Below are 17236 nucleotides of genomic sequence, written 5' to 3'. Positions count from 1 at the left end.
CTACCAAAGTGAATAACTTCACATTTTTCCACGTTATATTCCATCTGCCATGTCCATGCCTGTCTAAATCTCCTTAAAGCCTCTTTGCATCGTCCTCACAACTCACATTCACACCTGATTTTGTGTCATCAGCAAACTTGGAAATATTGCATTTGGTCCCCACATCCATTCGGCCCTTCATGTCTGTGCCGGCTCTCTGCAAGAGCAAATTAACTAATTCCACTCCCCTGCCCTTTCCCCATAGCCCTGAAAATTTTTTCCCTTCCAGGTGCTTATCCTATTCTCATTTGAAAGCCATGGCTGAATCTGCCTCCAACACCCTTTCAAACAGTGCATTCCAGATCATAACCACTCGCTGCATTAAAAAAACGTTATTCCTCATGTCACTTTTGGTTCTTTTGTCAATCATCTTAAATCAGTGTCCTCTGGTTCATGACCCTTACACCATTGGGAACGGTTTCTCTCTATCTACTCTGTCTAGACCCTCCGTGATTTTGAACATCTCTATCTCTCAATCTTCTCTCAGGAGAACTGCCCTACCTTCCCCAATCTATCCACATAACTGATGGCTCTCATCCCTGGAACCATTCTTGTAAATCTTTTCTGCACCCTCTTTAAAGCCTCCACAACCTTCCTAAAGTGCAGTGCCCAGAATTGGACACAGTATTCCAACTGAGGCCGAACCAATAAAGGTTCATCGTAACTTCCTTGCTTTTGTACTCTGTGCCTCTATTTATAAAGCCCAGGATTACCATATGCCATGTTAACCAATTTCTCAATCTGCTGTGCCACCTTCAATGATTTGTGTACATATGCATCCAGGTCTCTTTGTTCCTGCACCCCCTTTAGATTTGTACCCTTGAGTTCATATTGCCTCTCCTCGTTCTTCCTACTAAAATGCATGACTTATCACTTCCACACTTCTGTGCATTAAATTTCATCTGCCCTGTGTCCACACATTCCACCAGCTTGTCTATACCCTCTTGAAGTCGATCACTATCCTCCTCACAATACTTCCAAGTTTTGTGTCATCTGTAAGTTTTAAAATTGTGCCCTGTACACCCATCTAGAGAAGCAGTTATGCTAGTACTGAGCATTAGGGAACCCCACTGTATACCTTCCTCTTGTTCGAAAGACAAACAAACATTCACCACGACTCTCTGTTTCCTGTCACTCAGCCAATTTGCTATCCATGCTGCCACTGTCCCTTTTATTCCATGGGCTTCAACTTTGCTGGCAAGCCCATTATGTGGTACTTTATCAAACTCCTTTTGGAAGTCCATGTACATCACATCACCCTCATCAACCCTCCCTGTTACCTCATCAAAAAACTCAATCATGTTAGTTAAACATGATCTGCCTTTAACAAATCCATGCTGGCTTTCTTTAATTAATTCACACTTGTCTAAGTGGCTGTTAATTTTGGCCCGGTCATTGTTTCTAAAAGTTTTCCCACCACCAAGGTTAAGCTGACTGGCCTGTAGTTGCTGGGTTTATCTTTTACACCCTTTTTTTTTTAAAAACAAACAAGGATGTAACATTGGAAGATTTCAGCTTTGGGAAAGTGCCTCGACTGTACCCCAACCATCTCCTCTTTAAGGCAGCCCATTGTTCCACAAAAGTTTCACCTAAACAATGATGCCCTGCCTGCAACTGCTCCGTCCAATTAATCAGCCTTCCCTCCCACCTCCAATATTTTTATAACAAATAAATGAAATATTCAAACAGAATGGAAAAAACAAACTTTTATTTAATTAACGCCTCTATGGTTTTCCTTCCGATTTGCCCAGTGTGCAGGAGATTGATCTTGAGACTCCAGGGCAAGCCTGAAGAGTTTTCAGCCCACATGCAGTATCAAAGTTGCGCCTGCCATTTCAGAGTTGGCTGTGGGCAGACTTATCTCAGGTCAGTGGTGTGCAGATCATACAAATCAGCAGTGAAAACATTCTGATCTTTCACTGACATCAGAGTGGGTTCCAGTCATACTGCCAAGGTTAAAAATGCACTAACTGCTGATGTATGCTTCTCAATTTTGGAGCAACTGCGCAAGTGGACTGTGTGCCTTGCAGATTTGACACAAGGGAACCAGGTTATATTTCAAAGATGCTTCCAATGGGAACATTTCAAGTGCAATCATACAAATGCAACATCAATCTTTCCACAGTATAGGCAAGTTAAAAAAAAATAGCTTATTCAATGTGCGGACATCAACTAATACCAGAAGATACTTAGTAAAGCAGCACTGGTTCTGTGAAAGCTCTAAGATTGCAGAGCCAGGACCCCTGGATTACACTTGCGTATACATGAAGCAAAACAAAGTCTAAAAGATACTAACTTACCATATTCTGCTCATTTTCATTAGGGTTCAAACATTGAATTGAGTGCTCAGTCGTTGTCCCTGCAATATCAACTGCTGGGTCCAAGCCCAGCGGCATATCAGCGTTGATGCACTCAGAGTGTGTGGATGCAGGAACCACTGAGCTGGACGGTAAAGGCTCTGCCTGCATTTCTTCGGTACTTTCAGCATTGGACGATGGTTCTTCTTCGGCTGCAGAATCCAGTCGGGCAGCTCTAAGTGCAGCAGTAATCACCTGTACCTGTGCTGTAGCAGGAAACCAAACACACCCATCAGAGACAATCTGCTACAGACTTTATTAAACCTTCGCATAAAGTTTCCTTGCTAGTGGCTGTGCAGGCTGTGTAGGATAGCTTTGTTTCATAACCAGACTACAGTATCACTATGGACAGTAGATAGCAGCACAAGGGGAAGAACAACATTTATGGGAAAGCTAGACAAGAAATAGAAGGATATAGTGATAGGATGAAATGAAGTAAATAGAGTGGGAGGAGGCTTCTACGGAGAACAATGGAATAGATTGTGGCCTGTTGCTGTGCTGTAAATTCTATGTAAAAATAAAATCCTTTCAGAATAAAATTTGGAAACAAGACAAAACCATAGACAAATAAACTGTGTGGACTTTTAACAGAATATCAGATGAATAAATACAAGGAATAGTGTACCCAATTCAATTGTTTACAGTTCTAGTATAATATTGATAGTTTATAGTCATCCACAGGGAAGCCCTGAATCCATCTGTTAATGGAACCAATAGTCTGGGGCTGGGAGGAAAAGGGGAAAACCCTTGCTACACATCTATTTCACAAGATTGATGATAAAGGCATACTGTTTCTCAAATATCTCAAAGCACTTCACATTCAATGAATTACCTGGACTGCAGTTGCTGTTATATAAGTGAAGCAGCATAGCAAGATCCCACAAACAGCAATGAAACAAATGATTGATTAATGTATTTTTAGTGGAATTTGTTGAAGTAGGAATGTTGGCTAAGGAACCAAGTGAATTCCCTGCCCTTCTCTGAACAGAACCATGGGAGCATTTAACACCATCTAAACCAGCTTGGTTTAACATCTCACCTGAAGGACTGCACCTCCAATATTGCAGCATTCCCTCAGTACTGCTGCAGTGTTAGGCTATATCAAGTGCTCAAATCCTAGAGTAGGGTTTGGACCCAAAACCTTATTACTAAGCAACAGGAGTGTCACCAACTGAGCTCAGCCAACATGGATGGCAAGGCAGAAATGCTTACTGCTCCCAGGCTTTCTTTTTGGCTTGCCTTTCACAAATACTTGGCATTAGAGCAAGGCTGTTCAGAGGTGATGTCAGGAAGCACATCTTCACACAAAGCATTGTGGAAGCCTGGAACTCCCTTCCCCAAAAGGCTGTTGAAGCTGGGGGTGTTAATTGCAAATTTCAAAACTGAGATTGATAGACTTTCATTAGATAAGGGGTAAATGGAGATACAGATCTGCCATGATCTAATTAAATGGCATCAACATACTTGAGGGACAGAATGGCCTACTTCTGTTTTTGTGTTCTAAGGGACAGAAAAAATATGGATACAGAACACTCATAGGATTTAAAATGGAGTTATGGAGTAGACAATGCAGAAAGGGAGACCTCTGTAGCCCATTAAAGTGGATGCTGCAATCTCAAATGATACTTTTTTTACCCTTTAATGTGGAGTTGAGTGCTTACCAGTCCTGTAAAGTGACATTAATGTTCACCTAACGAGGGAGGCCAAGTCAAAAGTCTCCAGAGTTGGCCTGGTTACAGGTGTACACTCTTGTATACCAAGCTTGGTTACATCAGCTATTCTCCCAAGTCAGACAATCTAGCTGGAGTTGAAAGCTATTATGCACAGTGGCATGTTCCAAACAGCTACTTAAAACAGGACTACAGTCATGTCACATATTGCCAGGTTTTGGATTACTTCCTAGCAAGGCAAGCGTGCTAGCACCAACTTACTGCTCAACCCATTTTGAGTTCAACCTATGTTCCAAGATCCTATATAGCGCTACTGGGTTGTTTCCTCAGTCCTCACCTTTTCTGATAAACTTCTAAGTTGGGAGCTCTCATACAAAAGCAAAATACTGTGGATGCTGAAAATCTGAAACAAAACAGAAATGCTGAACAGACTCAGCAGGTCAGGCAGCATCGGTGGAGAGAAAAACAGAGTTCAGGTCGACCTTTCCAGAAACATTAACTCTGTTTGTCTCTCCACAAATGCTGCCTGACCTGCTGAATATTTCCAGTATTTTCTGTTTTGTTTCTAAGTTGCGAGCCCTACCGCAAAAGATAAATGTCACCAAGAAAACACCAAACTAGAAATACAAGGAAGCCCCACAAAAGGTTACCAGAGAAGGGCTGTGGAAACAGAGAGTGTCTAAAGTAAGGAGTCCTGTAAATGCAACTACAAGATAAAAAAGGGAATGCATTAGAAAGAATGAGCACAAGGATAGCCCTGCTCTTTCAACAGTTACAGTATTTTAGTACCTGTTTCAGTTCTTCAAAAGTGTATTTAGCACTGTACAGTTTTAGTGCAATATACACAATTTTTGGGGTTTAAAAGACCTGATCAACAAAGGGGGACATTTTACAGAAGTTTAATCACAAATCTAATGGTGAAGACACACTGGCAAAACCACTAGGTGTGGATGAACAGAATGAAAATAAAGGGAGCCGTTTCTTGAAGTATGCAGAATATGTAAATTTTTGTTCCTCACTACAACAGTACTGGAGGTGAAAAAGCACCAGATCGGCTACCAAATTTCCACTTCAAGCAAAGCAAGGCAAACAACAGCTGGTAGCCCATGATGAGCTTCAGCAGAACTTTCAGGAAACACTTTTTGAGAATTCAGTGCTTGTGTAGCCATTTGGAAATCAGTATGGTAGCACATGCATCTTCCTCGTCTGTGCCAAGCTCACATCTCAACTGGAGCAGTACAGTTAGCCTCAGTGCCCATTTGCTGAACAGTGGGATAAAGACAGAATTCCTGGCCAATTGCAATTCAGTGACCCCCACCCATCCCCACTGGAAAGGGCATGCTTGTGAATATCAAGTAAGGAGCAAGGTCACCTGTGATGGAGACGCTCCTGATAATCCAATAGCCTACATTGTCTTAGACTGGCCACTTGGACAAGGCACTGGAGGTCAGCAGTGCCTACAGAGCAAGTCAGCAACTACAGGAAGGAAGGAGGAAAAAAAATATAGGGATAATTTGGAGTCAGGCGGGATAGGGAGCAGAAAGGGGGGGGGGGGAAGTATCTGGAGCAGCGCAATAAGTTAAAGCACCAAAGTAGGTACACATTACTTTAAATACAAGATGCAGGACCACCACCATAGAAACCAACCTTGCGGAAGGTAAGCAGCACAACTTTAAAGGAATAATTACAAACTGATGGCACTGTTAAAATCGGAATGGAGGAGGAAATGAGAAGATTGAGCTCAAACAAATGGAATAGTATAACAACGCTGCACAAAAAACAGGCAACATTTTGAGTGTTCTTTATTCTGGAGAACACTGGTAACCATGCAAAGGTACTCGTCTTGTATGAAAGTGCATTTCTAATTGGTGAGTTGTTATTGAGATCCCCTCCTGTTCTCAGCACAGATTGTGTCCATGTATGCTTCTGTAAGTGCTATGTGAGTAAAATCTGTAAGTGGCACCATTTTGTAAAACAGCTAGGATGAATAATTTACACCTTCAATGCCAGAACTGATGTATAGGGATTTCATGGGGATAAGTTATCTTGGACAGAGGTTTTGTAACTTGTGGCTCATTCACGAATCAGCCCAAAATTTATTCAAAAATTAAGATAGACTGAAAAAAGCATGAAGAAATTTGATCCCAGCAGCTTATTCCATTGTCTCAACCTTCATCATACAGCCAGTTTTAAACTAGAACAGACTTCAGGTGAATCTAACATGTATGATTTTTGAATACATTATTAGAAACTGAAAATGTGCTTTACTCATTTTAAAAACAGTGCTGCACACTTTTCACACCAGTGGACGGTGTTCTCACAGTTTTAACTAAAGCCGCTAAGCTGGTCTCTGCCATACTACCTGGTGAACAAACTACTAGAGCCTTTATGACAATCATACCTTGGACATCAGGGTCATCCAGGTGAGCCTGCAAGCTTTCCAGCACCTTCTCCAGTTCATTGCTCCTCATGGAGCCTTCAGTTAGTGACCCTGAACTGGAGCTGATTCTTTGATCTCTCCAGTCCTCCTTCACCACTGACTGTCGTAGCTCCAAGTCAAAATTGATGTCAGGGAGAGGCTGTCGCCAGTAAACAAATGAGTTAAACATGTCTCCAGAGCGCTCCAAATTTACTGGAGGGGAAATAGCAGAAATCCTTAGAGTTTCTTTAGTAATTGCTATGTCTAAACAATCATCTGTAGAGATGCATTTGCTTTTAGCTGCTGCATGGTCCATTGTCGCCTGGTCATTTGATACAGAAGCAGGGACAGTACTATTTGAAGGCTCAGACAGCGATATCTTCATCCGATCCTTATGGCCGCCACAGTTCGAGCTTAGCTGAGAGGTCCCGTCGGTTTCAGATGTCTCACCCTGCTGAGGCAAGCCTTCCCCGCAGCTTGATTCCACTTTCCTCAATGAAGTGGGATTCTGTAAAGTGCCTTGGTTCTGAATTTCAGACAAATCTCCGGAGGAAGCACTGAAATGAAAAGACATGTCGTATACACAAACGCATGAAAGCACTTAAAAAATACACACACACACACAATCTGGCTTATTTGATTAGTGGCTGCAGATTATACAGCTCCCAATTTCTACCCTGTGGTACAATGCCTTTTTGCAGGGATGGTTAGAATTTCAAAAGTAAACTTTGTGGCACTACACAGAAAAGGGAATAGACATGGTATTATTAGCACCGCAGGCAGCACTTCTCATTCTCAGAATCATGGCTACCGGATATATTTGCTGACACAGATGGATCATGTTCCATGTACAGCCTTAAGACGCAGTAAACTCCACACATGAAAAAAAGACATGGAGCTGAATCAAAAGGAACAAGGGTTTCTCCCAAATTAAAGCAGATCAAACCTCTTGTTTTCAGCGAGCAGTAGCATGCTCTGGTGATAACAAATTTTAACAGGAACTGCTGCAGTGAGAATATTGGCGATCGGGGGCTGAATAATCTTTTTTACTTTTAGTTTAATTCAGGTGTTTTTATGGAAGTTAGTCCTCATTTAGGTGCCTCAGCACCCCATATTATACAGCAGAGAGGCAGCCACAGTGGGTAAACAGTTTCTTTTCTCTTCCTCCAACTCCCACTCCTCATCCACCACCTAACTCATTTGTTTTCAAACTTGTGTGGATGACGCCTTGCAAATGGTGGCATGTTTCCACCGAGTCCGTACAAACAAACAAACATACATAAAGAGATTACTGGGAGCCTATGTCCTAACTTTGGAAATATAGCATCAGCGGCCAAAGAAAAACACCGCTATGGCAGCTGTTATGACAGTGCTTCTATATTTTTTGTTGTTTTTTTTGAGGACTCATATTTTAGAATTATGGACATTGTTTTATTTGAGAAAACTGAAAAGGATTCCAAAGATTTTTTTCACTGGGGTCATTGAAAGGACACGGAGAGATCTTGTTTGAAAATAACATTTACTGAAAGTCACCTGTCTTCAGATAAATACCCAGCAGAGGAAATGTTTACAGAAAAGTGACAGATCAAGAGTTATAGGGGTCAGAAGGCTTGGCTCAAGACATTGCTTTTGGTTTTGCTTTGGACAGTGTGTTGGGGTGTGAACTGTTTGGAAGGCAGTTGGAGAAAACCATCCAAGACAGCAGTCAGCATCAGCACCCTCTTCCATCTCTGAGAGCTTCCTGAGAATCAAGTGTAAGAAATAGAGAAACTGATGCTGCATTTCTCCTGAAAAGCCTGCCAGAAACCCCTGTTGTCACATTTCTCCTGGAAAGCCTGGAAAGCTGATCTTCAACGTCACCTGAAAATAACTGTTCCAGAGAGATCCCAGTGACAGCTGTCTTCGTGTATTTGGGACGACAAACCAAAAAGGAACAACTGACATCTTCCCATATCTTCTCTTTTTTCTTCAAGCATTCGCAAGTATTTGGCCAAAGTATTCTTTTTTGTCTTTTTTTTGGTAACAGAGCTCTAAAGAGAAAATCTCTATTTTCTTGGTTCGCCGGTGTATGTGTGTTTGTGTGCGCACGCACCGCATGAGTGAGGGACTATGGTAAAAACGAACTTTCATATTTCACTATGTGTGTTAATGCTTTGCTTCGTTACTGGTCATGTCTTGTTTTGTAATAAACTGATAATTTTGTTGTTTATTAAAGAAACCTGGTTGGTGTATTTTATTCTGGGATAAAGAGTAGAGTCTATGATTGACCGTATCTGTAACTGGGTAAACATTTAAACATATGTTGTGACCTCTGGAGAAAAGACAGTGCACTCCTCCCACCTCAGTCATAACATATAATCTGGAGCTCTGTGCGGGATAACCCAATGCCGACAACGTGCAATTGTAAGTGGGGGTAATAACTGAAAAGAGGAAAAGTAAAAAATAACCAGGTTTCTTGTGCAATAGAGTGAAATCTACCCTACCAGAATGTCTTTGTTAGTTGCTACGACCTTTCTGGGGAAGGAGGATGTATCCGAGTGATTTGAGAAACTTAACCAAGGTTAGACTGAAGGATTTGGCAGACCTGTTGACATTAGAGTATAAACCAGGAACTAAGAAAGCAGAAATTATCGAAGTAATAGCACAGCATTTGCAATTGGAAGAAGGTGGCAGCAAACCAGATGGCAGTGTGGTTGAATTAGCTAAAATTCAAATGCAGATGAAGCAGCTTGAACTTGAACGGGAAAAGGAGGAAAGGGCAAAAGAGAGATCATTTCAAAGGGAGCAAGGAGAGCGGCAGGAGACAGAAAGGGCAAGAGAAAGCGACGAAAAGAAACATTAGATTAGAATACTGGAAATGAAGAAAAAAGGATGCCCTTGACCCCTATGAAAATTCGGATGGGGAAAGACCTGTCTCCAGCCCAGAACCCAGTGAAGAGCTGTTTAAATTTGTACAAGCCCTCCCGAAATTTGAGGAAAGGGACGTAGAAGCGACGGGAGGCGGAGGAGGTTATTGAGAGGAGTTATGGGGAGGTAGTCACACCTCAGGTAAAAGAGGTAGGTAGATGGGTTACCGTCAGGGGAAGGAGAGGGAACCAGCAGGCAGTGCAGGGATCCCCTGTGGCCGTTTCCCTCAACAACAGGTATACCGTTTTGGATACTGTTGTGGGGGACGACTTACCAGGGGTAAGCAATGGGGTACAGATATCTGGCACAGAGTCTGTCCCTGTTGCTCAGAAGGGAAGGGGGAAGAGGAGCAGAACATTAGTCATTGGGGACTCCATAGTTAGGGGAACAGATAGGAGGTTCTGTGGGAACGAGAGAGACTCACGGTTGGTATGTTGCCTCCCAGGTGCCAGGGTTCGTGATGTCTCGGATCGTGTTTTTGGGATCCTTAATGGGGAGGGGGAGCAGCCCCAAGTCGTGGTCCACATAGGCACCAACGACATAGGTAGGAAGAGAGATGGGGATTTAAGACAGAAATTTAGGGAGCTAGGGTGGAAGCTTAGAGCGAGAACAAACAGAGTTGTTATCTCTGGGTTGTTGCCCGTGCCACGTGATAGCGAAGCGAGGAATAGGGAGAGAGAGGAGTTGAACACGTGGCTGCAGGGATGGTGCAGGAGGGAGGGATTTGGTTTCCTGGATAATTGGGGCTCTTTCTGGGGTAGGTGGGACCTCTACAAACAGGATGGTCTTCACCTGAACCAGAGGGGTAACAATATCCTGGGGGGGAGGTTTGCTAGTGCTCTTCGGGGGGGTTTAAACTAATTCAGCAGGGGAATGGGAACCTAAAATGTAGTGCCAGTGTACAGGATGTTGAGAGTAGTGAGGTCAGGGATATGGTTACAAGGACGCAAGAGGGCACTGGCAAGCAAGAACCTGGTTTAAAGTGTGTCTATTTCAACGCCAGGAGCATCCAGAATAAGGTGGGTGAGCTTGCAGCATGGGTTGGTACCTGGGATCTCGATGTAGTGGCCATTTCGGAGACATGGGTAGAGCAGGGGCAGGAATGGATGTTGCAGATTCCGGGATTTAGATGTTTCAGTAAGAACAGAGAAGATGGTAAAAGAGGGGGGGGTGTGGCATTGTTAATCAAGGAGAGTATTACAGCGACAGAAAGGACGTTTGAGGACTCGTCTACTGAGGTAGTATGGGCTGAGGTTAGGAACAGGAGAGGTGAGGTTACCCTGTTGGGAGTCTTTTATAGACCTCCGAATAGTTCCAGAGATGTAGAGGAAAGGATAGCGAAGATGATTCTCGACAGGGGTGAGAGTAACAGGGTAGTTGTTATGGGGGACTTTAACTTTCCAAATATCGACTGGAAATACTATAGTTCGAGTACTTTAGATGGGTCAGTTTTTGTCCAGTGTGTGCAGGAGGGTTTTCTGACACAGTATGGAGACAGACCAACCAGGGGCGATGCCACATTGGATTTGGTACTGGGTAATGAACCCGGCCAGGTGTTAGATTTAGATGTAGGTGAGCACTTTGGTGACAGTGATCACAATTCGGTTAGGTTTACCTTAGCGATGGGCAGGGACAGGTATATACCGCAGAGCAAGAATTATAACTGGGGGAAAGGAAATTATGATGCGATTAGGCAAGATTTAGGATGCGTAGGATGGGGAAGGAAACTGCAGGGGATGGGAACAATCGAAATGTGGAGCTTATTCAAGGAGCAGCTACTGCGTGTCCTTGATAAGTATGTACCTGTGAGGCAGGGAGGAAGTTGTCGTGCGAGGGAGCCGTGGTTTACTAAAGAAGTTGAAGCGCTTGTCAAGAGGAAGAAGGCGGCTTATGTTAGGATGAGACGTGAAGGCTCAGTTAGGGCGCTTGAGAGCTACAAGCTAGCCAGGAAGGATCTAAAGGGAGAGCTAAGAAGAGCAAGGAGAGGACACGAGAAGTCATTGGTGGATCGGATCAGGGAAAACCCTAAGGCTTTCTATAGGTATATCAGGAATAAAAGAATGACTAGAGTTAGATTAGGGCCAATCAAGGATAGTAGTGGGAAGTTGTGTGTGGAATCAGAGGAGATAGGGGAAGTGTTAAATGAATATTTTGCGTCAGTATTTACAGTAGAGAAAGAAAATGTTGTTGAGAATACTGAGATTCAGGCTACGAGGCTAGATGGGATTGAGGTTCACAAGGAGGAGGTGTTAGCAATTTTGGAAAGTGTGAAAATAGATAAGTCCCCTGGGCCAGATGGGATTTATCCTAGGATTCTCTGGGAAGCTAGGGAGGAGATTGCAGAGCCTTTGTCCTTGATCTTTATGTCGTCATTGTCGACAGGAATAGTGCCGGAAGACTGGAGGATTGCAAATGTTGTCCCCTTGTTCAAGAAGGGGAGTAGAGACAGCCCTGGTAATTATAGACCTGTGAGCCTTACTTCGGTTGTGGGTAAAATGTTGGAAAAGGTTATGAGAGATAGGATTTATAATCATCTTGAAAAGAATAAGTACATTAGAGATAGTCAGCACGGTTTTGTGACGGGTAGGTCGTGCCTCACAAACCTTATTGAGTTTTTCGAGAAGGTGACCAAACAGGTGGATGAGGGTAAAGCAGTGGATGTGGTGTATATGGATTTCAGTAAGGTGTTTGATAAGGTTCCCCATGGTAGGCTATTGCAGAAAATACGGAAGTATGGGGTTGAAGGTGATTTAGAGCTTTGGATCAGAAATTGGCTAGCTGAAAGAAGACAGAGGGTGGTGGTTGATGGCAAATGTTCATCCTGGAGTTTAGTTACTAGTGGTGTACCGCAAGGATCTGTTTTGGGGCCACTGCTGTTTGTCATTTTTATAAATGACCTGGAAGAGGGTGTAGAAGGGTGGGTTAGTAAATTTGCAGATGACACTAAGGTCGGTGGAGTTGTGGATAGTGCCGAAGGATGTTGTAGGGTACAGAGAGACATAGATAGGCTGCAGAGCTGGGCTGAGAGATGGCAAATGGAGTTTAATGCGGAAAAGTGTGAGGTGATTCACTTTGGAAGGAGTAACAGGAATGCAGAGTACTGGGCTAATGGGAAGATTCTTGGTAGTGTAGATGAACAGAGAGATCTTGGTGTCCAGGTGCATAAATCCCTGAAGGTTGCTAACCAGGTTAATAGGGCTGTTAAGAAGGCATATGGTGTGTTAGCTTTTATTAGTAGGGGGGTCAAGTTTCGGAGCCACGAGGTCATGATGCAGCTGTACAAAACTCTGGTGAGACCGCACCTGGAGTATTGCGTGCAGTTCTGGTCACCGCATTATAGAAAGGATGTGGAAGCTATGGAAAGGGTGCAGAGGAGATTTACTAGGATGTTGCCTGGTATGGAGGGAAGGTCTTACGAGGAAAGGCTGAGGGACTTGAGGTTGTTTTCGTTGGATAGAAGGAGGAGGAGAGGTGACTTAATAGAGACATACAAGATAATCAGAGGGTTAGATAGGGTGGATAGTGAGAGTCTTTTTCCTCGGATGGTGATGGCAAACACGAGGGGACATAGCTTCAAGTTGAGGGGTGATAGATATAGGACAGATGTGAGAGGTAGTTTCTTTACTCAGAGAGTAGTAAGGGCGTGGAATGCCCTGCCTGCAGCAGTAGTAGATTTGCCAACTTTAAGGGCATTTAAGTGGACATTGGATAGACACATGGATGAAAATGGAATAGTGTAGGTCAGATGGTTTCACAGGTCGGCGCAACATCGAGGGCCGAAGGGCCTGTACTGCGCTGTAATGTTCTAATTTCTAAGCATTCTTCATTTCTTTTGAAAAGATGGCCAAACAGATGAAGTGGCCGAAGGAAAGCGGGACACTTCTTATGCAAAGCAGGTTGATGGGCAGAGCTCATGAAGTTTATGCCATGCTTTCTGAAGAGGCTTCTGCAGGTTATGAGATGGTTAAAGAAAGGCTATTCTCGCTGTTTATGAGTTAGTCCCTGAAGCGTACAGGCAGAGATTTTGGAACCTCCGGAGACAGCCTGGGCAGACTTATATGGAATTGAGAGTGTAACACAAATTAATTTTGATTGCTGGATACGGGTATTAAAGGTAGAGGCCACGTATAAGAACCTTAGAGAAATAATTCCTCTGGAAGAATTAAAAAATTCACTCCCTCCGTTAGTACGAACCATGTATAGAACCAGAAAGTTTCAACAGCCAGAAAGGCAGCAGAAATTGCTGATGATTACGAGCTTGTTTACAACCCTTTGTCCGTCACCCCCACAAACCCGAGAAGGGTTGAAGATGGGAGGGTGAAAGAGAGGCAAGTAGCCGGGAACAAGAAAGGACAGCTGGGAATGCCCCGGAATCTCCTCCTCAGGCCAGAAAGGAAGATACTGAGTGTGGAAGTGAGGTCCACAAGCCAAAGTGTTACCATTGCCACAAGGTGGGACACCTTCATGCAGAATTGCGGGGTAAACCCATGGGACTTACTGGGGTACACAAAGCCGATGTAGAGAAAGGGACCCTGACCGAGAGCACAACAGATCAGGCTGCAGCTCTGACTGCAGCTGTAAGGCCAAGGACAAAAACCGCTGGGAGTGCGGGGGATGTGAACAAGGTACCTGAGAGTTATAAGGAATTCTTGCCAAAAGGAAAAGTAACTTCAATATGTAAAAACAATATCATTACTGGGACGAGGATAAGCAAGCACAGGTATGTCAGGTAGTAGGGACAATGAAGGATGAAAGGAAAAGTGAGGATGAGGCAGAAGGAAGCAGAGACAATTCTCAAATTGGACCCCCTACTATCCCGTTAGCTAATACTAAATTGTTAGGGAGATTGGACACTATGGTTTCCTATTTAGATGCAGACCAATGAGAAGTCCTAACAAGGTTACTCATGCATTTAAAAGAGTCTGTAGGGACAAATCAGGATGGACAACCTTAGCCACACATGAGGTGGATGAAGGGGAATCCTTTCCTATAAAACAGCATCCTTATGCTGTCGGCGCAACATCGAGGGCCGAAGGGCCTGTACTGCGCTGTAATGTTCTAATTCTAATTCTAATCCTTATTGCTCAAGTCCAGAGAAAGAGGCCCAGGTAAAAGCAGAAATCCAATACATGCTGGAAAACCACCTAATTGAATCCAGTCAAAGCAGCTGGAGTTCCCCAATGGTGTTGGTGCCTAAACCTGACAGTTCCACTCAATTCTGCATAGACTACAGAACAGTTAATGCAGTAACAAAGGCAAACTCCTACCCAATTCTTCGCTTGGAAGACTGTATTTACAGAGCGGGCAGTGCCACGTTGCATACAAAAATAGATTTGTTAAAGGAATATCGGCCTTTGTCACACCAGACGGTCTTTTCTAACGCCGTGATGCCATTTGGGGTAAGAAAATGCCCCAAATCACTTTTCAGAGACTAATGAACTAAGTGGTAGTCAGTGTTCCTAACTGTGTAGTTTACCTTGCTGATATGTTGGCAAACAGTGACACTTGGAAGGACCACTTGGAACAACTAGAAGCTCTGTTTATAAAATTACAAATCAGCTGATTTAGCGGTAAACCTTGCCAAAAGTGAATTTGCAAAAGCCAGAGTAACCTACCTTGGGCATATAGTAGGGCAAGGACAAGTGTTGCCAAGAACAGCGAAGTACAAGCATTGGTTGAGTTCCCCACCCCTAGGACTACGCAAGAAATCATGAGGTTTTGGGCATGTGTGATTTCTACTGAAAGTTTGTACCAAATTTCTGTACCATGGCCGCTCCACTGACAGATTTACTATAGAAAAACAAAACCAAGGTAGTGTGGTCAGGGGAGTGCCAAGCATCCTTTGAGCGGCTGAAAGCCATTTTGATTAATGAATCAGTGTTGGCTGCTCCAAATTTCACTCAGCCCTTCAAGGTAGCAATTGATGCTCGTGACCTGGGGGTCGGTGCGGTCCTGTTAAAAGACAATGAATCGGGCCAAGAAAGGCCAGTGGGACACTTTTCCAAAAAGCTAAATCGACACAAAAGATATTCAACAGTGGGAAAATAAAACCCTTGGCTTATGCTCTTAAGCATTAAAATGCTCTAAGCATTTTGAGGTCTTTGTTTGCCGCGACAACAGAGACATGCTGGTATATACTGATCATAACCCCCTAGTCTTTGTGGAAAAATTCAAAAACCAGAATGCTAGACTATTGGGATGGAGTTTACGATTGCAACCTTATCACTGAAAGATTATCCACATTGCGAGGAAAAAATATGATTGCGGATGCTTTGTCTAGGATTTAACTTTGAGTTATGAGTGCAAAGATGGCACAAAGCAAACTGTAAAGAGTGAATAAGTTGGAGTGTGAAAATGTATTTAAAATATTTTTCATTTCTTTCCCACTCTTTGCAACGAAACGCATTTGAAAATGGCGTTTCATTCATCCAAGGATTAAGGCGTTATGACGTTGCTTCTATATTTTTTTTAAGTATTTTGTTTATGAGGGTTCATGTATTTTAGAATTATGGACATGGTTTTATTTGGGAAAACTGAAAAGGATTCCATGGATTTTTTTTCACTGGAGTTATTGAAAGGACACAGAGAGGTCTTGTTTGAAAACAACATTTACTGAAGTCACCTGTCTTCAGATAATTACCCAGCAGGGGCTTTTTGACTTGCGGGAGATGTTTACAGAGAAGCGACAGGTCAAGATTCATAGGGGTCAGGAGGCTTGACTCTTGAGATATTGTTTTTGGTTTTGCTTTGAACAGTGTGTTGGTGTGTGAACTGTTTTGAAGGCAGTTAGAAAAAACCAACCAAGAGAGCAGTTCCATCAGCAACCCTCTTCCATCTCTTTGAAAACTTCCTGAGAATCAAGTGTAAGAAATAGAGAAACTGATGCTGCATTTCTCCTGGAAAGCCTGTCAAACTGAACTTCAACGTCGCCTGAAAATAACTGTTCTAAAGAGAGCCCAGTGACAGCCGTCAATGCATATTTAGGACGTCAAACAAAAAGGAACAACATCTTTTCATATCTTCCCTTTTTTCTTCAAGAATTAGCAAGTAATTAGGCCAAAATATTTTTTTTGTCTTTTTTTCATAACAAGCCCTATAGAGAAAATGTCTATTTTTTTCAGTTAACCTGTGTGTGTGTGTTTGTGTGTGTTTATGTGTGTTTATGTGCACGAGTGAGAGGCTAAGGTAAAAGGGAATTTTTGTATTTCACTGTGTGTTAATGCTTTGCTTCGTTACTGGTCATGTCTTGTTTTATAATAAACTAATAATTTGGTTGTTTATTAAAGAAACCTGGTTGGCGTATTTTATTCTGGGATAAAGAATAGAGTCTATGATTGACCGTACTGGTAATTGGGTAACCATTTAAATATCTGTTGTGACCTATGGAGAAATGGAACCAGAAAAGACAGTGCACCCTACCACCTCAGTCGTAACACAGCGGAAACCTTTTTTTTAAAAAAGTTCAGTATACAGTAACAAAAGTAACGTGTTAGTAGATTAACAAATACAGATGGATCAAAACCTATTGACCTCAAGGATCCTGGTCTGAAATCCTCTGTTCAAATCTTACTTAGAAGTTCAGAAGACCCAGAAATCCTTTTCACTATTAAACAGCAAGCATAGGATCCAAGAAAGGGTGAAGCTGATGAGAATAGACCAAATTATTTTTGCATCTATACTGCAGAAAAATGTAAGTTGGTAACTGTATCACCAGTGGTAATCTCCCTTTATGACAAATATAGACATTTACGCACAGAATGGACATGTTAGCTAAAACATTGAGCACATTGTGAATGCCATCTCAGTCTAACATGACCATGATCTCAAACAGAAAGAGGGGGGGA

The 17236-nt window shown here is 42.9% G+C and overlaps 1 protein-coding gene across 3 annotated transcripts in view; it reads right to left on the bottom strand.

Moving 5' to 3' along the window:
- The window catches only part of ppp4r1l (protein phosphatase 4, regulatory subunit 1-like), a 111471-nt gene that overhangs the window by 28004 nt on the left and 66231 nt on the right, over positions 1-17236 (bottom strand). For all 3 annotated transcript variants that reach the window (XM_068048055.1, XM_068048057.1, XM_068048056.1), the window contains 2 exons: positions 6468-7042; positions 2340-2602 (listed from right to left, as the gene is read on the bottom strand). In XM_068048055.1, coding sequence (XP_067904156.1) covers positions 2340-2602; positions 6468-7042 — 838 coding nt within the window. The remainder of the gene's footprint in view (positions 1-2339; positions 2603-6467; positions 7043-17236) is intronic.

This window comes from Heterodontus francisci, chromosome 16, assembly GCF_036365525.1.
Source record: "Heterodontus francisci isolate sHetFra1 chromosome 16, sHetFra1.hap1, whole genome shotgun sequence".
Taxonomy (NCBI): domain Eukaryota; kingdom Metazoa; phylum Chordata; class Chondrichthyes; order Heterodontiformes; family Heterodontidae; genus Heterodontus; species Heterodontus francisci.
Note: the sequence above shows the minus strand (reverse complement) of the source record. Positions and strands in the feature narration are given on the sequence as shown.